This window comes from Bufo bufo, chromosome 7, assembly GCF_905171765.1.
Source record: "Bufo bufo chromosome 7, aBufBuf1.1, whole genome shotgun sequence".
Lineage (NCBI taxonomy): Eukaryota > Metazoa > Chordata > Amphibia > Anura > Bufonidae > Bufo > Bufo bufo.
Window position 1 is genome coordinate 119,542,559 of NC_053395.1, and position 24,779 is coordinate 119,567,337.

The window sequence follows — 24,779 nt, forward strand, 5'->3', positions numbered from 1 at the left end:
ATCCGTCTGACTAACATTTACACTTAGAATTTTTTCTGAAATATAATGCAGACGGATTCGTTCTGAACGGATCCCATCGTTTGCATTATAGGAGCGGATCAGTCTGTGCAGACACCAGACGGATTCGCTCCGAACGCAAGTGTGAAAATAGCCTTATATCCATATCGCAAAATGAATCTAACATTCATACTGAAGTGAGAATATTCATTTAGCACATTGGTTCCACACTATATATATGCATTTGGATTGATGAATTGGACTGAACTTTTTATATATTTTTTAAAATAATCATGAACACTGATCTACAATAATAATAGCAACGGAGCGAGGCGCAGACATAGCGCAGGGCGTACTGACTTAGGGGGAAGACTGTAGGCTAGTAAGGGGTTAATGATGCTGGGTTGGTGTATGGTTGGGGGCTGGTCTGCTGGACGGAGTGGGGGGAGCTGGTAATTTCGCGGGCTGTATATAAATAACTGAGGGAGGGGCTACTGGTCAGTTGCCTGCTTGAGCCAGCGAGTTTTTGTGGTCATGGCCTCCATGGATGAGCTTTTGGCGTCAGTGAGGGCTGCGGTGGAGTTACACGGTATGGATTTTCTTCAGCAGACCATCCAGGCTGCTCTTAACCCCCCCCCTCCGCCTCCGGTCGCGTCCGCTCGCGCTGTCAGGGCCAGGAGATCTGTCCCCCCTGAGCGCTTGAGCCCTGAATCCACCCCTCGGGTCCGCCGACGTATTAGGAGCCCCGCCAGGGACCCTCCGCTGCGGTCTGAGTTGTCTGTAGCCGGTCGGGCCCTCAGGCGCAGCGGGAGGAATCCGGGATCGCGTGGCGGGCCGGCGGGAGAGGGCCGGGTTCGCCCCAGGCCTGTTTCCCATGTTACACGGGGGAGAGTAGCATCGCCTGCGGCGGCATCCCCGCGAGATGCTCCGTGCGGGGAGCGAGCCAGGAGGGCCTTACCTGATCCTGGAGGAAGCAGTGCGGCCGGGCCGTCTTCCGGTTCGGGCCTTCGTGCGGCTGCATTGTCTGAGGTGTCGGCGCTGCGGCGGATGGATACAGGCCGGCAGCTGAGGTGTGAGGTGTCCAGGGAGAGCGCAGGAGCCGGTGTGGAAGTGGATGCGTCGCGACCCCTAGTGGTGGGTCGGCGTCATTGCACCCTAATTGTTAATGAAGGGAATACTGTGGCTCTGCCCCTGGAGCAGGGAGAGACGGCTTGCAGTACAGCTGCTGCGGAGCCTCTTCTGTTGCAAGCAGGAAGAATGGACAGCCTGCGGCCGAGTGATCGGGCCCATACATCAAGGAGTAGGAGCATTACCCTCCCCTCTAGTCATCTGCTGGAGGGGGAGGCGTCGCAGTTGGAGGAGGGAGAACTGGATCCGGGAGCGGACGTCACGGCAGGCGGGAGAGATATTTCCAGTCTGGATGTCGCCGTGCCCTGCGGAGCAAGCACGCCGGTGGGAGTGTCTTTGAGCGGATCCGCGGCTGCCGGAGGATTCATCCGGGGACGGCCAGGTGAGATGACGTCGTGTCAGATGCTGGTTGGGGGTCCAGTACAGCATAGTGTGGGGGGGGGGGCGGATGTTTTAGCTCGGGAGGTACTGTCGGGTATGCTGTCTTTGCTTTCACGGCTGGGGACCGGGGCTCCTGTCTCTCCGGCGTCAGTTTGGGGGTCCGCTCAGGCGTTGGGGGCGTCGGATCAGGGGACGGTGCAGGGTACTGGTGGTTCCGGGGTGAATGTATCCGCTGTTGGTTCGCAGGCCTCAGGTTCAGGGGCGGTTGCGGGTGTTAGTAGTGATGCGGGGGATGGAGTTCGGTTGGCGGATGCCGCGAAGGGGGAGATATAGGTGTGTTTTGAGGGGCCGCTGGGGGCTCACTTGAAGCAGGAAATTAGGGACAAGATTTGGAAGGATGAATACGTGGAAATATTCTCATTGCTTCCGTTGGAAAAATTTAATTTAGATAGGGGTAAACCTGATGAGAGTAAGAAAGAGGAGGAAGAACGGAGGCGGTATAGATTGATTCCGCGTTCGTTTCAGAACTGGCTTCAGGCCTTTGCGATTCTGGCCAGTGTGGTTGGGGAGAAATCGCCAGAACATTGCTCTGCACTGTTCTGCTATATGGATGCGATAGGGGAGGCTCATCGGACTTATGGGGGTGTGGCGTGGCTCAGGTATGATGAGCAGTTCCGGCAGCGGAAGGCGGTCAGGCCCAGCATACGATGGGATCATAAGGACATTGGTCTTTGGATGCGGCTGATGGCGGCGCCTAGGGGAGGTTCGCAGCCCTTTCGGGGAACGGCCGGGGGTCCCTCGGCCGCGGAGGTGCAAGGAGGAAGTAGAAAGGGTTGTTGCTGGCAGTATAATGAAGGACATTGCAGGTTCTTGTCAGACTGCCGGTACAAGCATGAGTGCTCCGGTTGCGGTGGCTCCCACAGTTTGTCGCGGTGTTTCCGGCGAGGGAGGGGTAAGGGACCCGAGGCTACGCAGAAGAGGGGTGACGCCGGTGAGGGTGGAAGAGATGGCCCCCTATTTAAGGAAGTATCCAAATAGGGAGGTGGCTCGGTTGTTGTTGGCGGGGTTTACGGAAGGTTTCGTGATTCCGTGTAGTTTAGTTGGGCCGAGTGTATCGGATAGGAATTTGAGCTCGGCATTGCGCCATCCGGGTGTGGTAAGGGAGAAGATTGAGAAGGAGGTTGTGGCGGGCAGGGTTGTAGGCCCCTTCAAGGAGCGTCCTTTGCCTGATTTGTGGGTCTCCCCGTTGGGTTTGGTGCCTAAGAAGGAGCCCAATAAGTTTAGGTTGATTCATCATTTGTCATATCCGCAAGGGGGGTCTGTGAATGATGGGATTGCTGATGAGTTGTGTTCGGTGTCCTACACGTCGTTTGATGCGGCGGTGCGGTGGGTTAGGCGTTTCGGGCAGGGCGCCTTGCTCGCTAAAACTGACATTGAGGCTGCTTTTCGGTTGTTGCCCATCCACCCGGATAGCTTGCATTTACTTGGTTTTCAATGGGAGGGTTGTTTTTATGTGGATTGTTGTTTGCCGATGGGCTGCGCAATTTCTTGTTCATTGTTTGAATCGTTCAGTTCGTTTTTGGAGTGGGTAGTGAAACAGGAGTCTGGGTGGAATTCAGTATTGCATTACCTGGACGATTTTTTGTTCTTAGGTCCGGCTGAATCCAGGGTGTGTGCTGTTTTGTTGCATACGATGGAGCGTGTGGCGGCTAGGTTTGGGATCCCTTTAGCGGGTGACAAAACAGAGGGTCCTTCCACTGTATTGACGTTTTTGGGGATTGAGATTGACAGCATTGCCATGGAGTGTCGGCTACCTGACAACAAGGTGTCTGATTTGTTGGCTGAGGTTGTCTTCCTACGAAGGGCCAAAAAGGTCCAGCTCAAGCGGGTGCAGTCGGTCTTGGGCAAACTGAATTTCGCTTGTCGTATTTTGCCGATGGGGCGGGTTTTTTGTCGGCGGCTGGCGTTGGCTACGGCGGGTGTTGTTGCACCGTTTCATTATTTACGGTTACCGGCTGAGGTAAAGGAGGACTTGGCGGTTTGGGAGAGCTTTCTTGGGGAGTATAATGGGCGGTCTATGTGGATGGAAGAGGCGATTAGTAGTGTGGAGTTGGAATTGTTTTCGGATGCGGCAGGTTCGGGTGGATATGGTGTTTTTTGTCAGGGGCAATGGAGTGCGGAGGCATGGCCGGAAGAGTGGAGACGGGCTGGTGTCCTCGGCAACTTGGTGTTGTTGGAGCTTTTCCCTATTGTTTTGGCTACGGAGTTGTGGGGGGAATGGCTTATGAATCGGCGGGTGCGTTTCTACTGTGATAATATGGGTGTGGTGCAGGCGATTAATAGTCAGACAGCCAACTCTCCGCCGGTGTTGAATTTATTAAGGCATTTGGTGTTGAGGGGTTTGCGGCTGAATGCCTGTTTTGTTGCTGTGCATGTTCCTGGGGTAGATAACTCACTTGCTGATTCCCTTTCTCGTTTCCAGTGGGATCGCTTTCGCAGCTTGGCGCCGGGTGCCGAAGTTCGGGGGTTACCCTGTCCCCAGTGGCTCTGGAGCGTGGCCTTGGGGTGTCAGCAGACCTGATTAGGCAGTCGCTTAGTAGAGGTACGTGGGCGGCTTACTCGGCGGTGTGGGTTTTGTGGGAGGAATTGATAGAGCAGGTAGGTGGTTGTAGTTCGGATGATGATTTCCGGATGTTATTGGTTTTTTGGGTGGGTTCGTGTTATGCGGCAGGTCTGTCTTTCTCAGTGGTGTCAAAGAGGGTTGCGGCTGTGGCTTTCTGGTTGCGTTGGCGGGGTCTGGCGGATGTTTCTAAGTGTTTTGGGGTTCGGCAGGCGTTGAAGGGTTACCGTCGTGGGTTGATTCGGAGGGACACTAGAAGGCCAGTGTCTTTTGCGGTGTTGCAGTTGTTGTGGTGGAGGGCAGAGTCGGTTTGTGTGTCGGCATTTGAGGTGTTGTTGTTTAGGGCTGCTTTTTCGCTAGCCTTTTTTGGAGCGTTTCGTATTTCTGAATTGGTAGCAGCTAGTCGCTCGGGTGGTGGAGGTTTGTTGTTGGAAGATGTACGGTTGTTGGAAGGCAGTTTGCGGTGCGTAATACGCAAGTCTAAAACTGATCAGGAAGGTAGAGGTGTGGTTTTGTGGCTTCGGCAATTGGTGGGGTCGGTACTTTGTCCAGTGCGCTGCGTTGAGGAATATCTGGGAGTGCGGCCGGATGTATCGGGTGCATTGTTGGTTCATCAGGACGGGTTGCGGTTGTCTCGCTTTCAATTCATATCTGTTTTTAGGAAGTGTTTGTTGGCGGCGGGTTTGCCTGTTAATGATTATGCTTCCCACTCCTTTCGGATTGGGGCAGCAACTGAAGCGGCCAGGTGGGGGCTGGGTGAAGATGTTATCAAGCGAATTGGTCGCTGGGAGTCGGATTGTTTTCAATCATATATTCGACCTCATCTTTTATGAATGACTGTTGGGCGGGTATTCTGTGAGTGAAACATGTTGGTGTTATGGATCTGTTATGATATGTTTATTTTTTGTTACAGGGGCAGCGCCTTGTCTGGCATGGATTTTCGGGCACTCGTACGTCCATTGGGGGGCCTTACGTGCGGATGTCAGGCGGAACGGACGCCAATTGGGTTTCCCGGCAGATGAGTTGGTAATCAGGTGGATTGGGTTGAGGGGGCTCCTTTGGGGTCGGGTGTTGCCTGAAATTCAGGTTAATGCCACTTTAGGTCGGCCTCCTGATATCTTAGTGCTCCATGTTGGGGGCAACGATCTGGGTGTTAGGCGATCTCGGGATGTGATCCGGGACATTAAGTTGGATGTGCTGCGCTTATTGTCGGATTTTCCGGATTTGTTGATTGTTTGGTCAGAGGTGGTTGCGAGACGTAGCTGGCGGTTGGCCAGGTCGGTGGAGCGTATCAATAAAGCCCGGGCAAAATTGAATAAGGAGGTGGGGCGTTTTGTTCGCAGGCAAGGTGGTTTGGTAGTGCGTCACCGGGAATTGGAGGCGGCGTCGCCTCAATTCTTGAGAGAGGATGGTGTGCACCTGAATGACGTTGGCATAGACATGTGGGCATTGGGTATTCAGGAGGGTTTGGAGACTGCCCTTAAGGTATGGCGGGACGCCCATAGGTGAGGTGTCACCGGTGGTCGTCTTGTGGCTGCTTGATATGGGATCCTGGGGGAGCAATTCAATGGTTAAGAGATGCAGGACATGTTGGAGCCTGCATCTCATATGGTTTGTTAATACCGAGGATGGGGCTCCTGTTTGGGCTACAAGGCCTACAGGAGGGATACTGGTATACTTCAAGGAGTTGGTGCCCTTGGGTCGGTGAGTGCGGCCAAGGGTAAGCTTGAAGTACGAGGTGAGGCGGTGAAGGAGGATACTGCTAGTTTGGGTTGCCCTCCAGGATCCTTGGTACGGTGCAGTAGGTGATAATGTTGAGGGATGTTTAATAAGTGCCTGCTGTTATTATTGTTATTATTATTCATGTCATATGGTGAAAGATGTTGCTTTAATGTGTGGAATAATAAAGTTTGGCCGTCATGGTCATTTTACCAAGCAAGTAGGTGTTGGCGTGATTATTTAAAGGGGATTTGGGTAGGTATCAGTAGACGGAGGAAATTCTTCCATCCTATTAAGTCATAATAGCAACGGAGCGAGGCGCAGACATAGCGCAGGGCGTACTGACTTAGGGGGAAGACTGTAGGCTAGTAAGGGGTTAATGATGCTGGGTTGGTGTATGGTTGGGGGCTGGTCTGCTGGACGGAGTGGGGGGAGCTGGTAATTTCGCGGGCTGTATATAAATAACTGAGGGAGGGGCTACTGGTCAGTTGCCTGCTTGAGCCAGCGAGTTTTTCCCACCCTCCCGCCCTTGTATTGGTGGTAGCCCTGTGGTAGTTTAGGAGGGGCTGCTTGATATGGGATCCTGGGGGAGCAATTCAATGGTTAAGAGATGCAGGACATGTTGGAGCCTGCATCTCATATGGTTTGTTAATACCGAGGATGGGGCTCCTGTTTGGGCTACAAGGCCTACAGGAGGGATACTGGTATACTTCAAGGAGTTGGTGCCCTTGGGTCGGTGAGTGCGGCCAAGGGTAAGCTTGAAGTACGAGGTGAGGCGGTGAAGGAGGATACTGCTAGTTTGGGTTGCCCTCCAGGATCCTTGGTACGGTGCAGTAGGTGATAATGTTGAGGGATGTTTAATAAGTGCCTGCTGTTATTATTGTTATTATTATTCATGTCATATGGTGAAAGATGTTGCTTTAATGTGTGGAATAATAAAGTTTGGCCGTCATGGTCATTTTACCAAGCAAGTAGGTGTTGGCGTGATTATTTAAAGGGGATTTGGGTAGGTATCAGTAGACGGAGGAAATTCTTCCATCCTATTAAGTCATAATAATTATGGACATTGATTTCTCTGGTTGAACACAGATTTATAATGACAGTAATAGTGGACATTAATTATTTTAAAGCTACTTTCACACTCGCATTTGGTGTGGATCCGTTCAGATAATACAACCGCATGCATCCATTCAGAACGGATCTGTTTGTATTATCTTTAACATAGTCAAAACTGATCCGTCTTGAACACCATTTTCTATTGTGCCATATTGTGTGAGTGCAAACGGATCCATCCCCATTGACTTACATTGTGTGTCAGGACGGATCCGTTTGGCTCCGATGCAAGCAGCGTTTTGGTGTCCGCCTCCAAAGCAGAATGGAGGCGGAAGGGAGCCAAACTGATGCATTCTGAGCGGATCCTTATCCATTCAGAATGCATTAAGGGCAAAACTGATGTGATTTGGACCGCTTGTGAGATCACTGAACGGATCTCACAATCGGAAACCAGAACGCCAGTGTGAAAGTGGCCTAATTGATTTTTATTTCTAATGATCATGCATATAGATTTATGACCACTCGGATTGCAATCACTTCATTTACCATTAAGATTATTAATTAGGGATACAAAGGCAATGTCAATATTGATTTATATAATCATGTACATGTTCCCCCCCCCCCTCCCCCCACATTAATCATGAAATATTATCTTTTGGGAATACAGTAAATATAATTTCTGACATATATTTTTTTCATGATCACTGACCAGGTACACATCATTATTGTTTAGGGTATTTATTTTGGGATGGCAATTTGTGTTCTTATGGTTCATTGGTTGATGTATTAGTGGTATTGACGCTACAGTTGCTGAGTCGGAGTTTTATGATTTATACAATAAATATTTGTTTATGGTACAGTTCCAGGTGATTGAGTGCCTGCCAGACTTATTTGTACGGTATATTCCTTTGACTAATAATATTGGACGTGGGGTGGTCCACAGGCGGTCAAACGGGTTGAGTCGCTATTTTTTCTATACTATAATGATATCAAGCATCCTCCTTTGAAAGCAACCACTCTGCCCTTCTAATTCAATCAGCATGACAGAGTGATATCAGCTTCCCTTTCCTTGTTAATACTTTCTCCTGGGAATGCAAAATGATCAATGAAATGATGTTAGCAGGTCATTTGGTGACTGGGCTGAAATGCAGTGGAAATTATGTTTTTGCGATTAAGTTAATTTTCATGGCATGGAATGAGTTTTCAATTAATTGTATTTCATCCGACTACTCTTCATAGCAACTTAGAATTAATGAAAATTGAATTTTCCACCATAAAAACTGAAGCAAACTTTGTAAATAAACAAATGTGTGTCCGTCTCAAAACATTTGGCCACAACTGTTTGTTAACACATTAGGTGGACATTCTGAGAGTGAAAAGAACGCCAGGGAGCGCCTTAACAACTATGTGGTCACACTAGATGCAGAATAATACACTGCTCAAAAAAATAAAGGGAACACTTAAACAACACAATGTAACTCCAAGTCAATCACACTTCTGTGAAATCAAACTGTCCACTTAGGAAGCAACACTGAGTGACAATCAATTTCACATGCTGTTGTGCAAATGGGATAGACAACAGGTGGAAATTATAGGCAATTAGCAAGACACCCCCAATAAAGGAGTGGTTCTGCAGGTGGTGACAACAGACCACTTCTCAGTTCCTATGCTTCCTGGCTGATGTTTTGGTCACTTTTGAATGCTGGCGGTGCTTTCACTCTAGTGGCAGCATGAGACGGAGTCTACAACCCACACAAGTGGCTCAGGTAGCGCAGCTTATCCAGGATGGCACATCAATGCGAGCTGTGGCAAGAAGATTTGCTGTGTCTGTCAGCGTAGTGTCCAGAGCATGTAGGCGCTAACAGGAGACAGGCCAGTACATCAGGAGACGTGGAGGAGGAGGCCGTAGGAGGGCAACAACCCAGCAGCAGGACCGCTACCTCCGCCTTTGTGCAAGGAGGAACAGGAGGAGCACTGCCAGAGCCCTACAAAATGACCTCCAGCAGGCCACAAATTTGCATGTGTCTGCTCAAACGGTCAGAAACAGACTCCATGAGGGTGATATGAGGGCCCGACGTCCACAGGTGGAGGTTGTGCTTACAGCCCAACACCGTGCAGGACGTTTGGCATTTGCCAGTGAACACCAAGATTGGCAAATTCGCCACTGGCGCCCTGTGCTCTTCACAGATGAAAGCAGGTTCACACTGAGCACATGTGACAGATTGAGTCTGGAGATGCCGTGGAGAACGTTCTGCTGCCTGCAACATCCTCCAGCATGACCGGTTTGGCATTGGGTCAGTAATGGTGTGGGGTGGCATTTCTTTGGAGGGCCGCACAGCCCTCCATGTGCTCGCCAGAGGTAGCCTGACTGCCATTAGGTACCGAGATGAGATCCTCAGACCCCTTGTGAGACCATATACTGGTGCGGTTGGCCCTGGGTTCCTCCTAATGCAAGACAATGCTAGACCTCATGTGGCTGGAGTGTGTCAGCAGTTCCTGCAAGACGAAGGCATTGATGCTATGGACTGGCCCGCTCGTTCCCCAGACCTGAATCCAATTGAGAACATCTGGGACATCATGGCTCGCTCTATCCACCAACGTCACGTTGCACCACAGACTGTCCAGGAGTTGGCAGATGCTTTAGTCCAGGTCTGCGAGGAGATCCCTCAGGAGACCGTCCGCCACCTCATCAGGAGCATGCACAGGCGTTGTAGGGAGGTCATACAGGCACGTGGAGGCCACACACACTACTGAGCCTCATTTTGACTTGTTTTAAGGACATTACATCAAAGTTGGATCAGCCTGTAGTGTGTTTTTCCACTTTAATTTTGAGTGTGACTCCAAATCCAGACCTCCATGGGTTAAAAATTTGATTTCCATTTTTTTATTTTTGTGTGATTTTGTTGTCAGCACATTTAACTATGTAAAGAACAAAGTATTTCAGAAGAATTTTTAATTAACTCAGATCTAGGATGTGTTATTTTTGTGTTCCTTTTATTTTTTTGAGCAGTGTAGTACTCGACACCCTAATTTGTGCTTAAGGGTATTTTGTATAGGTACATTAAAAAGTTTGTAAAAAGCAGTGATAATGCAACCTTAGTCACTAGTCTGTTGGTTACTGAGATTATGTTATCATTATCAATTTCTTTATATACACTGCTCAAAAAAATAAAGGGAACACAAAAATAACACATCCTAGATCTGAATTGATTAAATATTCTTCTTAAATACTTTGTTCTTTACATAGTTGAATGTGCTGACAACAAAATCACACAAAAATTAATAAATGGAAATCAAATTTTTTAACCCATGGAGGTCTGGATTTGGAGTCACACTCAAAATTAAAGTGGAAAAACACACTACAGGCTGATCCAACTTTGATGTAATGTCCTTAAAACAAGTCAAAATGAGGCTCAGTAGTGTGTGTGGCCTCCACGTGCCTGTATGACCTCCCTACAACGCCTGTGCATGCTCCTGATGAGGTGGCGGACGGTCTCCTGAGGGATCTCCTCCCAGACCTGGACTAAAGCATCTGCCAACTCCTGGACAGTCTGTGGTGCAACGTGACGTTGGTGGATAGAGCGAGACATGATGTCCCAGATGTGCTCTATTGGATTCAGGTCTGGGGAACGGGCGGGCCAGTCCATAGCATCAATGCCTTTGTGTAGTGTACGGGAACTGTAATACCCGTCACTACCAAAGTGTCATTTGGTGTGCTGTCGTCCCTCCTAATTATGGGGAAGTTGTTATATGTCAGTTTTATAAAATGTAATGTAAATGAGTGTATTTTCCTGTCACTGAAACTTGCACTTACAGGCCTGCTAGGGGTGTCATTCCTACTTCTAGTCCTTAGAGGGAGCTAGGGAGCCCTAGTTTATATAAGCCCAGTCAGGGAAGTGCAGGGGAGACGGAGTCTAGTTTCAGTAAGCTACAGTTGGAGATTAGACAATGTCTGAGACAAGTCCAGGCCTGAAGCCTGCTGTTCAGGAGAAGATTCCCTCCTGAATACCCATATGCAGAAGCAGGAACATCTTAGCCTAAGGGCCTGAGGAACCATTCAGAAGCTAGGAGAGACTGAGGCAAAGAACAGAGGAGCCAGAGGTACTAAGAGAAACAGAGGAGGTACTTATTTAAGCCATAATCAAGGATATAAAGCCAGACTTAGGTTAATGGGCCTTGGTGAAGAATTGCTACATTCCAGGATCAGACAGAGTTAGAGTGCAAGCTCCTTTGCTGCAAGTCCTGTGTTCACCACTCTGTAATTACCCTGCTGTACTGAATTGCCTGCATCGACCGAATTGCAAAATCGACTGTATGCTGAGGAACTGCGTTTCCAATATTGTCTCTGCCTGCAAACTACTAAAGTTGAAGTTCTGTTTTAACACTACGCTTCCTCAATTTATTCCTGCATCCGCAAACGGCGTGCCACCGTTTACTTGGCACTGGCGTCACGAACTATTCCTACCTATACCTGCCCTTGCAGAGAGTCAGCTGTACCAGGTTAGTGTATATTGCACTACATCACCCAGAAACACCTACTACACACAACTTGAGTACGCTGCACTTCTCTTTTGGCGTCACGAACAGGATACGCACGCTTTCTAGTGCAAGAAGCGTGAACTTTGTGCCTTATACCGTTGCCCTGTGACCAAAGTGACATTTTCCTGTTTTATTCAAGTGGACTTTGTGGATTAAAAATCATACCCAAAGTGTGTCAAAAACTTCTAAAAAGCGCTGTACAGTATTGCGCTGCACAGAGGAAGAAAATCGCCGCATTGGAGTGTGGTTTTGTGGACTTTAAACATTCCTGCTTGCCGTCAGTGAATAGACAGCGTTTGTACCTAAAGATGGCCGCTGGGCTTGCTGAATTTACTGCTGCGTCACCTTCATCCCGAAAAGGCGGGAAAAATTGGCGCCTTTCTGAGGAAAAAGCGGGAAGAAGGTCAAGGGCAGGCGCCACGGCTTATCTGGACATTTGCATGTCTGCCAGCATGGACACCGCCCTCCATATACTGGAATACCTGGGGGGCGGCCTCCCAGTGCAGTGGGAGGAGCTGGCTGCGGTAATTGACGCGACCCTATCCCTCTCCTCAGAAGGATCGAGCATGTTGGATTGTGAGCAGAGTGTTGCTGCAGCGTCCGCACCAAGGATTGAAAAGATGACTGACACCGGTGTAGAGCCAGAGGAGGCTCCACCGGCCTACGCTCCGGGACCGGAGCAACCCGCCTGCCGCACCAGGGAGAAAGAACCCGAGCCCTACTATGGCTCATGGAGGGACTTTTTTCAGCCATCGTTCAAATGGTCTTCCCTGATGGCGGAGATCCGAGAGGCCGCTATCAAGCGGAACATAAAGACTAAGATCGTGTATGAGGAATTGACCAAGACCATCCACGAGAAGCATACGCACACCCAACCCCGCCTGGAAAGGAGAAAGGGAGTGGTGCTGTCGTTTGACAAATCCCGTGGCTACGGGTTTATTCAAGACTATCTGACTGGCAGAGACCTCTATGTGAATCGAAGGTCTGTCAAGAGAGACTACCTCCCTTCGTACCAGCACAGCCTCCGCGAGGGAGAGGAAGTGGAGTACACCCCTGCCGAGGGCCTGCGCGGCCCCTATGCGACTGCTGTGACCCGTCCGAAGCGAGGACCTGAGGATTGGGAGGCAGAAGAAGGAGAAGACTACTCTGGCTGCGAGCGAGAACCGGAACGCTCTCCAGAGCCGGCCCATCATGCCTTTCAGGAGCGGAGCTCCTTCATCGGGCCGAACGTCTTCTGGCAGCCAACCGTGTTGGAGAAATGGGTGAGCCCCTATCCTTCCCCCGAGCTGCCTCGTCGGGAGAAGACAATATCTGAGCTGGAACAGTTAAAAGGACTTAGTGCTACCTTTGAGAACATCCGGATGGGACGGAGACCAGATGCAAGTCCAGAACCTGAAGAGGCCGAGTCTGCGTCATCGGTGACTGTACCTGCGCCGGCGGCGCCAGCAGAGAACAGCGACTCCGACACAGAGAGCATCGGTGAGCAGATCGTCCGGCTGGAGGAGAAGTTGCGGGAGTTGCGTAAGACCTACACCGCCAGGATCCAGACACCGCCGAGGAAGGATGAGGTAAGGGTGCCTGTCACCACCCGCCGACCGCCTTCTGTTGTCACCGCTCCGTCAGTGCCCCAGACCGGACCCGCGATTGCCGTGAATTGCTGCACCCAGAGCACCGGACCGCTTGCTGCGGCGGCGCCAAGCATGTCACACCCTGCAGTGATTATGCCGGGGCCGGCACGGTCCATCAGAGGGTTCACCCCTAGGCCTATGGGGCCAATACCTATTAGGGGCCCCTTTACCCTGCAGCTGCCCCCTGATACAGTCATGTGGGCCCATCCTCCTGTAGAGGAATACTACAGAAGATACCTCCCAGCAGAGCCAAGTAGCTACAATATGCCACTGTGATCAGCCTGCTAGGCCTGTGATTTATTTCTTCATAAGAAGTTGATGTTAACCCTTCCAGGACAGGAGTCCTATGTTGCTGGTCCTTTGTTGCAGCTGCCAGTTTGTCCACGGCTCAGTGGTAGGTGTTGACCACTGAAATCACAAAGTCAGCAAGGCCACGTTTGTTTCCAGGACCTCCTGCCTGCTTTTGCTACCCACGCCAAGTTGTGCCTGTTCCTTTGTTGCACCTTTTACCCTTCACCCCCTTTTCAGGTTGATCAGGGGTATTACAGCACTTGTCTTTGCTGTCCGTTTGTTGTGCAACTTCATACTAAGGAACCGTGCCCGGAGACAGACTCAAAAGTACCTGAGCCTCTGAGATTCTTACTCTTTTAAAAGTATTGTGCCCAGAGATGGACTCCACCGCATGAGAGCCTCTGTGATTTAATAAGAAATAACCTGGGTACGGACTCATGTTTGTTATTTGAGCCTCCAAGAACTTTTATACCGTTTTCTACTGTTTTATCATGGACTTATTCATTGTCATGGACTATCCTGGTTCTAATGTTACGCTGTGCCAGGTCAGCGCCCCCGTTCCATTCACTATCCTGAGAGAAGAGAACGACGTCCCTTGTCACTACCCTTCACCTTTGCCAATTGGACCTGATGTAAATGTAAATGCAGATGAATTACATGTATGTATGCCTGCATGTCTCTATTTTCTATTTCAGGAAGAGATTCCAGTTGGGCGACCCATGATGGAGTACGAGGTCGTACTCAGCTTAAAGCAGTGGGGTATGTAGTGTACGGGAACTGTAATACCCGTCACTACCAAAGTGTCATTTGGTGTGCTGTCGTCCCTCCTAATTATGGGGAAGTTGTTATATGTCAGTTTTATAAAATGTAATGTAAATGAGTGTATTTTCCTGTCACTGAAACTTGCACTTACAGGCCTGCTAGGGGTGTCATTCCTACTTCTAGTCCTTAGAGGGAGCTAGGGAGCCCTAGTTTATATAAGCCCAGTCAGGGAAGTGCAGGGGAGACGGAGTCTAGTTTCAGTAAGCTACAGTTGGAGATTAGACAATGTCTGAGACAAGTCCAGGCCTGAAGCCTGCTGTTCAGGAGAAGATTCCCTCCTGAATACCCATATGCAGAAGCAGGAACATCTTAGCCTAAGGGCCTGAGGAACCATTCAGAAGCTAGGAGAGACTGAGGCAAAGAACAGAGGAGCCAGAGGTACTAAGAGAAACAGAGGAGGTACTTATTTAAGCCATAATCAAGGATATAAAGCCAGACTTAGGTTAATGGGCCTTGGTGAAGAATTGCTACATTCCAGGATCAGACAGAGTTAGAGTGCAAGCTCCTTTGCTGCAAGTCCTGTGTTCACCACTCTGTAATTACCCTGCTGTACTGAATTGCCTGCATCGACCGAATTGCAAAATCGACTGTATGCTGAGGAACTGCGTTTCCAATATTGTCTCTGCCTGCAAACTACTAAAGTTGAAGTTCTGTTTTAACACTACGCTTCCTCAATTTATTCCTGCATCCGCAAACGGCGTGCCACCGTTTACTTGGCACTGGCGTCACAAACTATTCCTACCTATACCTGCCCTTGCAGAGAGTCAGCTGTACCAGGTTAGTGTATATTGCACTACATCACCCAGAAACACCTACTACACACAACTTGAGTACGCTGCATTTGTCTTGCAGGAACTGCTGACACACTCCAGCCACATGAGGTCTAGCATTGTCTTGCATTAGGAGGAACCCAGGGCCAACCGCACCAGCATATGGTCTCACAAGGGGTCTGAGGATCTCATCTCGGTACCTAATGGCAGTCAGGCTACCTCTGGCGAGCACATGGAGGGCTGTGCGGCCCTCCAAAGAAATGCCACCCCACACCATTACTGACCCAATGCCAAACCGGTCATGCTGGAGGATGTTGCAGGCAGCAGAACGTTCTCCACGGCATCTCCAGACTCTGTCACGTCTGTCGCATGTGCTCAGTGTGAACCTGCTTTCATCTGTGAAGAGCACAGGACGCCAGTGGCGAATTTGCCAATCTTGGTGTTCTCTGGCAAATGCCAAACGTCCTGCACGGTGTTAGGCTGTAAGAACAACCCCCACCTGTGGATGTCGGGCCCTCATATCACCCTCATGGAGTCTGTTTCTGACCGTTTGAGCAGACACATGCACATTTGTGGCCTGCTGGAGGTCATTTTGCAGGGCTCTGGCACTGCTCCTCCTGTTCCTCCTTGCACAAAGGTGGAGGTAGCGGTCCTGCTGCTGGGTTGTTCCCCTCCTACGGCCTCCTCCATGTCTCCTGATGTACTGGCCTGTCTCCTGGTAGCGCATCCATGCTCTGGACACTACGTTGACAGACACAGCAAACCTTCTTGCCACAGCTTGCATTGATGTGCCATCCTGGATAAACTGCACTACCTGAGCCACTTGTGTGGGTTGTAGACTCCGTCTCATGCTACCACTAGAGTAAAAGCACCGCCAGCATTCAAAAGTGACCAAAACATCAGCCAGGAAGCATAGGAACTGAGAAGTGGTCTGTGGTTACCACCTGCAGAACCACTCCTTTATTGGGGGTGTCTTGCTAATTGCCTATAATTTCCACCTGTTGTCTATCCCATTTGCACAACAGCATGTGAAATTGATTGTCACTCGGTGTTGCTTCCTAAGTGGACAGTTCGATTTCACAGAAGCGTGATTGACTTGGAGTTACATTGTGTTGTTTAAGTGTTCCCTTTATTTTTTTGAGCAGTGTATATATTTGCATAGACCAAAACGTCACAGTGTGAATTGCTTATGCGCAAGAACCCTGATCACCCAAGTACAAATTAGTGTGCGAGTTCTATTCTTTTCTGTGAGGGTTGGGACCCTACTCCAACACGATTTCTTTTTAGTGATCACAAGTATGGCAAACACTATAAAACTATGATTAGGTAACTTGGGAAGCAATCCTTTATTGACTGGACAATATTTGTAAATGTTTCACCAGTTGTTATACTATCCTTTCTTACAGGCTTTTCTTACAAGAGTCTGGTTTGGAGAACTAAGTGTTGACAATAGCCTGTGGAGGGTGATAGCTTGTATGATTTTCTTCCCTCTCCTGTATACACGTCTATTAACGTTCAGGTAAGTCACATTTTATTTAAAGGCAACCTATTGCTAAGTTTATGCTACTCTACCTGAAGTCAGTATGACATTAATGACAGCACTGTAAACTAAGGATGAGTGAACTAGTTTGCAACAAACTGTTTTTTTTTACGAACTTTGCAAACTTTTGTTCATTTTTTTTACCCATCAAACAGAAATCCTACCTTTTTGGGGAGATGGAGATGGAATAAGAGCAAAACTGTACAACATGTGTTTTACTATTATTTAACATTTTAAATCTCAGTGAAAACACCTGAAATACTAATCTGAACTCTGTCAGGGCACCTCCACATAGTTTATTAAATTTTATTTAAAGTTTAAAAAAACGTATAAAATACATGGGGTAGCGGACAAAAACATCAGTAATACATTTAGGCTGAAATTTATTTCTATCTCTACACAGTTCCAATTTTTGGGGGTTATTGAATTTATTAAAACAAGCATATAGTTGATTATGTGTCTTACGCAGGGGAGCGCACAGCATTATATGTGAGTCACAACCTGATATTAGGCCTCAATCCATTTCCATTTATTTATATCTCCAGGCAGTTTTTTTTTTTTTTTTGGGCGGGGGGGGTGTTGAACTTATTCAAACCAGCATATACTACTGTAGGTGAATACTACACCAATACATTATCTGTGAGTGATAACATGATATTAGGCTTCAATCCATTTCCGTATGGATTATGTATGGATTACGGGATTATGTGTCTTATAATACGCAGGGTAGCGCACAACATAATTTGTGAGTGATAACCTAATGTTAGCCCTAAGTCCATGTCTTTCAGTCTCCAGGCACTTCCACTGTTGGCTTGCTTTACTTTTATATTAGTTTGTCAATTTGTGTTTTACACTGGAGAATTTATTTTTTAAATCGGAATATTTTAACAAGCAAAATACATTAGGCATAAATCTGTTAGTGGCCCAGATACTGCAGTATTTCCAAAGTCAACTGTCGGTAGTAGTGTCTTCAGTCTGTTTTTGTAAAGGGAAGGATGTTGTAGTGTACCTTCCTGTCTTTAATTTCCAGAAAGCAGATTTGCAGACTGTTCCATACTTTGTGTGACTGTGTATATTTAGGCCCAAAAATGTCAGGGCTACGGAAGAGTTTTAAATGAAAGACCCAGAGCCAGAATGTGGGTAGTGGCAGCAACAGCTATCTGGCCAAAAGTAGTAGTAGTAGCAGTAGGCTGCAGTTATACCTGAATTCAGAAAAGCGCAACATGATTGTTGAGGAGAAAGAGGATGAGATTGTGGATTGGATGGATTGGAGTCTGACACCGTGCCATGGAGACAAAAGTTACAGTGTTCCTCTTACTCCTCCATTTTGCAGCCCCAAAGAAGGCTTTCAGTGGAGTCCTCTTAGTCTTCACTGCCCCTTCCTAGTGGGTTGCCTTCCCGTTCCTAAGAAGCGGCAAGAAAAAAACACGCCCTACGGCAGATGATCAAGTGGGTCTCCCTTGTTGACGACTTGTGTGAGAGCTGTTACAGTTTGGGCAGCCCTGAGGAGAAGATTAGGGAGGAGGCTAGGGACTCCATGCACAGTTGTGTTGATGGTGGTGGTAATAGTGTCACCTGTAGCCACAGCATTGGAGGTTTATGCAGCAGCAACAGCAGTCGGGTAAAAGGCAAAGCAGGGGAGGGGGCCCACTATGATATTTCACAGTCTGATCAAAGCTGCTAGGAGGGTGAGGACTCCAATGACTATTGTGTGCTGGACAGGACCTGACAACCAGATCGGGGAGCTTAGGAGGAGGCAGAGGCCACATGCCTCCCAAAGAATAGCTAGGTCTACTTCTTCTTCAAAATCTAGTGATGCCGCAGACACTGTTGGTGGGTTAGGCCCAAAACATTCCAGAGCTAAGCCGAGCTCTAATGCCACTTGCTCTGCACGAGTATCTACCATGTGACATTTTTCTTCCATGCTGCTGGAAGACAGAAGCATTCCCCGTGCAATTACAAAATAAGACGTGGGCAGGCAAACAAAAATGTAGGCACCACAGCTCTATTGAACCACATGAAGCAGCATCACCCCATCCTGTGAGCAAGCAACAGTGGCAGCCAGCTATAGCAAGAGGAGTTCCCTCCTTTTTCTGGTCCCCCTTGTGGCAGCCAGGCCAAATCAACAGGCAGTGCGGTGTCTTTCACATCATTATCCACCCCCTCTCAGACTCCTCCTCATCTGCTCCATCGTCAGCCATCAATAACGGATTGCATGGCCAGGAAACAACTCTACACATCCATCAATCCACTGGTCCACAAGCTTAATTTACACCTGGCCAAGTTGCTGGTACTCTCATGTGGTGGAGAATGTGGGCTGCTTCCTACATATCTCACTGTTCGGCAAGGTTCACACCATGGCGGACACCTGGAGCAGCTCTTATGGGCAGGGACAGTACATGACTTTCATGACCCACTGGGCTAATGTTTTTTGTGGATAGAACGGAGGCAGCACCCCAGCAACGAGGCCATGTCTTTTTGACCCCTCACAATTGTGTTGGCCTGGCTCCCACACCAGGCAGTTATCCACATCCTCCACCTCCTATGACATGGATGCTCACCCATCCACAACAGCAGCCGGGCACAGCATTGGTCGCACTACCCTTTCTTCCTATCACACGTGTCAAGTCAAACGTTGCCACACCGTGTTGGAACTGATTAGCCTGGGCAAGAGTAGCCACACTGGGCAAGGTGATCAGTGACAATGAGCGCAATATCCTGGCCGCCCTACACCTGGGGGAAATAACACATCTTCCCTGCATGGCGCACATCATCAACACAGTCATGCAATGCTTTCTAAATACAGTAAGTGCACTGGCTTGCGGAAGGTGCTGGCAATTAGAGATGAGCAAATTGAAGTGGAATTTGATCTGAATTTCAGGAAAAATTTGATTTGCACCGAAGACAAATTTCCTCACGCTTCGTGGTAAGTAGAGATGAGTAGTTTTTCCGAAAAGATTTGATTAAATACAAATTTATTTGTGGTGAATCGCATAAAAAAACAGCTATTTCCTGGCTGCAGAGGGCCTGTATACACTATGTCTTATAGTAACACGCATAGGGAGTCTCCTGTGGTAGTGAAACAATACTGTGAGTCAGTATGACACGCAGATGACAGGCATCACTCTTAGGCCCCTTTCACACGGGCGAGAATTTCACGCAGGTGCGATGCGTGAGGTGAACGCATTGCACCCGCACTGAATCCGGACCCATTCATTTCAATGGGGCTGTGCACATGAGCAGTGATTTTCACGCATCACTTATGCGTTGCGTGAAAATCGCAGCATGCTCTATATTGTGCGTTTTTCACGCAACGCAGGCCCCATAGAAGTGAATGGGGCTGCGTGAAAATTGAAAGCATCCGCAGACAAGTGCGGATGCAGTGCGATTTTCACACATGGTTGCTAGGTGACGATCGGGATGGGGACCCGATCTTTATTATTTTCCCTTATAACATGGTTATAAGGGAAAATAATATCATTCTTAATACAGAATGCTAAGTAAATTAGGGATGGAGGGGTTAAAAAAATAAATAAATATTAGACTCACCTTCCACTTGCTCGTGCTGCCTGGATCATCTTGTTTCTTCTTCCTTGAGGACCTGGGAGGAAAAGGACCTTTGGTGACGTCACTACGCTCGTCACATGGTCCATCACCATGGTGACGGACCATGTGATGAGTGCAGTGATGTCACCAAAGGTCCTTTTCCTCCCAGGTCCTCAAAGAAGAAGAAAGAAGACGAGCTGGGCTGTGCGAACAAGTGGATGAGGTGAGTGTAATTATTATTATTTTTTTTTAACCCCTCGATCCCTAATTTACTTAGCATTCTGTATTAAGAATGCTATTATTTTCCCTTATAACCATGTTATAAGGGAAAATAATAAAATCTAGACAACACCGATCCCAAACCCGAACTTCTGTGAAGACGTCCGGATTCCGGTCTGGGTACCAAACATGCTGATTTTTCTAATGCGTGTGCATTAAAACGCTTTGAACGTGCACGGAAAAATTGTGCATTTTCCCGCAACGCACCCGCATCTTTTCCTGCAACGCACCCATGAACCCAGCCTTAGAATCACTTCATACTTCAGTTATTTGGTCAATTACGGGGCCAAAACTGACCAAATAACTCAAGTGTGAACTCAGCCTTACATGTCAATGTTAGCGAAAAGTATAAAGAACCATGCAGAGGCCCAAGATCCAACTATAGCGTGAAAGAGCGCACTCCTTTTACACCATCGTCAGCTGATTCCACATAAATGTCTACAGAACCTGTCCTATGAAATACTTATACAAGTAGAGCCCCCCTGACAGAGTGTAGAGGGTGTCAGCAGTTAGTTTGTGTTGACGTCACTGATTATTTTGCCATTCCTCTGATCCGTCAGAACAAAAAAAAAAAAATTAAACGGATCCTGTCTATTGAGCATCCGCCTTCACTCAGTCAGAATTTGGTCAGTAATACATCAGTATTGCTAAAGCCAAAACAGGAGTGGATTCAAAACAGAGATGACACGTGAATGTAATCTTTGCATGTCTTCTGTGTATTGTACCCACTCCTGCTTTTGGCTACCAAATCATAAGCCAATTCTGATGCAAAATAGGGACCATGTCATACAGGCCTTACAGCTGCTGCATAGACAGGATCCGTTGTGCGTCTCATTTTTCCTTCCTTATGACAGATCAGAAGAAGGGTAAAATAAATGATGATGTCAACCTGTCATGGACGTACCGAGACATACGGATTTCCCGGCGACAGTGAGTGGCAGGAGATCTGTGAGACTGGTAATATGAGGTTTGATCTGGCATTTTTTCCTTGTGGATCAATTGGTATCTGTGTTGTTTCTGGTAATGACCACACCCCTTGCCTCCAGGTGTTGATTATGTGGTCTTTTAACCTTTCTTATTTATAGTTGCTTCTCCCACTATGCTATGCGGTTTATAGCTTATGTGCCTATGGATTGTTTGTGGTTGGATCTCGGCTGAGTTCCTGGTGCTTCCATAGCCTCTTTGAAGTTGAGTCTTTCCTTTCCCTTTTGTATTTTGTTTGGGTTCTATGTGTTGCATTTCCCTATTGTTTGTATTAGGCCTGAAGTAGACTCCTGTTCGTCTTTTCTTTTGGAGGAACAGTTAGTCTTGCCCCTGCCATTAGTACCAGGGTCCTATAGGGCTAGATAGGACTCTAGGTATTCGTATGCATATGAACTCACCCACCTTTGGGGTCTGTTTATACTGGTAGACAGTCAGGATTTTGGTTAGGGTTTTCACTAGGAGATGTCCGTCCTCCATCCCTGGTTCTCAGGCCTGATTCCCTGTGTCCCTCTTCCCTCCTATGCTTGGTGTGGTGTTTCCCTCCCACACCAAAGCGTGACACAACCAGGCCAAAAAGACAAAATAGTGGCCCAGTCATGGAGTAGGGAGGGTGGGAACAGAATAAGAAATCCACAGAGTGGTCAAGTGACAGAGTGGTGAGGTAGCAGCAGCATGAGGAAACCAAAGAGTTGCCAAATGACAGAGTTGTGAGGTGGCAGAAGCATGAGGAGACCACAGAGTGGTCCAGTGACATAGTGATGAGCTGGCTGCAGCATGAGGAGACCACTGAGTGGCCCAGTGACAGAGTGGGGAGGTGGCGGCAGCAGCATGAGGAGACCACAGAATGCCCCAATGACATAGTTGTGAGGTGGCAGCAGCATGTAGAGACCACAGAGTAGTGATGTGGCAGCAGCATGAGGAGAACACAGAGTGGTGATGTGGCAGAAGCATGAGGAGACCACAGAGTGGTGAGGTGGCAACAGCAGTAAGATACCACAGAATGGGCCAGTGACATAGTGGTGAGGTTGCAGAAGCTTGAGGAGATCACAGAGTGGCCCAATGACATAGTGGTGAGGTGGCAGCAGCATGTGGAGACCACAGAGCGGCGATGTGGCAGCAGCATGAGGAAACCACAGAGTGGTGAGGTGGCAGCAGCATGAGGAGACCAAAGAGTGGCCCAGTGACATACTGGTGAGGTGGCAGCAGCATAATAAGACCACAAAGTGGTAATGTGGCAGCAACATAAGGCGACCACAGAGTGGTGAGGTGGCAGCAGCATGAGGAGACCACAGAGTGGTGATGTGGCAGCAGCATGAGGAGATTACAGAGCGGTGAGGTGGCAACAGCATGAGGAGACCACATAATAACCCAGTGACATAGTGGTGAGGTTGCAGAAGCATAAGGAGACCACAGAGTGGCCCAGTGACATAGTGGTGAGGCGGCATCAGCATGTGGAGACCACAGAGTGGTGAGGTGGCAGCAGCATGAGGAGACCACAGAGTGGCCTAGTGACATAGTGTTGAGGAGGCAGCAGCATGAGGAGACCACAGAGTGGCACAGTCACATAGTAGTGATGTGGCAGAAACATGAGGAGACCACAGAGTGGCCCAGTGACATGGTGGTGAGGTAGCAGCAACATGAAGAGACCACAGAGTGGCCCAGTGACATATGGGGAGGTGGCGGCAGCATGAGGGGACCACAGAGTGGCCCAGTGACATAGTGGTAAGGTAGTAGCAGCATGAGGAGACCACAGAGTGGCCCAGTGACATAGTGGTAAGGTAGTAGCAGCATGAGGAGACCACAGCGTGGCCCAGTGACATAATGGTGAGGTGGCAGCAGCATGTAGATACCACAGAGTGGTGATGTGGCAGCAGCATAAGGAGACCACAGAGTGGTGATGTGGCAGCAGCATGAGGAAATTACAGAGTGTTGAGGTGGCAGCAGCATGAGGAGACTACAGAGTGGCCCAGTGACATAGTGATGAGGTGGCAGCAGCATGTAGAGACCAAAGAGTGTTGAGGTGGCAGCAGCATGAGGAAACCACAGAGTGGCCCAGTGAGATAGTGCTGAGGTGGCAGAAATTAAGACATATTCTTTTTACTTTCAATAAACACCCCAAAAAAAGAAATATAACAATCAAAATTCACCACAGAATGGCTAATAGGACGTACGTATCTTTCCTATTAATACACCCCGTAAATGGCTGTAGTACAATGTTACTTCACCGCTGAACGGCAATTATGACATATATATTTTTTCCTTTTTTTATTTAATACACCCCCCAAAAAAAAGTAAAACAATATAAAAAATGAACGCAGAAAGGCTAATAGGACCAGCGTATATTTCCTATTAATACACCCCATGAATGGCTGTATCACACAGAACTTGCACCCAAATAACAAGCAAGGTTTGCTGGAATTACTGATGTATCATATAGTACAAACAAACTAAAAGCAGCAGTATAACTGCAATTTGGATCCACAATTAGTGCAGCAAGTTGTAATAAAATCGCTCCTATTGCCCAGGCTGTACCATCTCCTATTGCACCCTGTTCTCCTTTTTTAATGTAGATGATGCCTCGGTATCCTTTCCCTACACCTTGAATAATCTTTCCCTGAACTTCTAAATACATTTTTCTGCACAATAATGACTTTCCTAGCACTGTCCCTAGCACCTGCTGACGTGTCTCCCTGCTCCCTCCATGCTGCTGCCACCTCACCACTCTGTGGTCTCCTCATGCTGCTGCCACCTGAACACTATGTCATTGTGCCACTCCGTGGACTTCTCATGCTGTTCCCACTCTCCCCACTTCATGACTGGGCCATTATTTTGCCTTTCGGCCTGGCTGACATCATTATTTGACCCCTCTTCTGATCTTTTAGAAGGAAGGAAAAATGAGACGCACAACAGATCCTGTCTATGTAACAGCTGTAAGGCCGGTATGACATGGTCCAGAATTAGCTTGTGATTTGGTAGCCAAAAACAGAAGAGCGTACAAAACACAGAAGAAATGCAAATATTTCATTCACGTGTCATCTCTGTTTTGGATCCACTCCAGTTTTTTTTGGGCTTTAGCAATACTGATAGATTACTGACCAAATGCTGACCGAAGCGGATGCTTAACAGACAGGATCCTTTTTTTAGGGGTTATTGTTCTGACGTATCAGAGGAAGGGCAAAATAATCAGTGACCTCAACACAAACTTACTGCTGACACCCTCTCCACTCTGTCGGGGGGGCTCTACTTGTATAAGAGTCTCATAAAACAGGTTCTATAGACATCTATGTGGAATTAGCTGACGATGGTGTAAAAGGAGTGAGCTCTTTCACGCTATAGTAGGATCTTGGGCCTCTGCACAGTCCTTTATACCTGGCGCTAACATTTACCTGTAAGACTGAGTTTACACTTGAGTTATTTGGTCAGTTTCGGCCCCATAACTACCCAAATAAGTGAAGTGTGAAGTCATTCTAAGAGCGACACCT

At 48.2% G+C, this 24,779-nt stretch overlaps 1 protein-coding gene across 1 annotated transcript in view; it reads left to right on the plus strand.

Moving 5' to 3' along the window:
- Positions 1–24,779, plus strand: part of TRPM2 (transient receptor potential cation channel subfamily M member 2) — a 1,766,051-nt gene that overhangs the window by 400,760 nt on the left and 1,340,512 nt on the right. Inside the window, exon 8 of the mRNA XM_040441475.1 lies at positions 16,355–16,467. Within this exon, the coding sequence (XP_040297409.1) occupies positions 16,355–16,467 (113 nt within the window). The remainder of the gene's footprint in view (positions 1–16,354; positions 16,468–24,779) is intronic.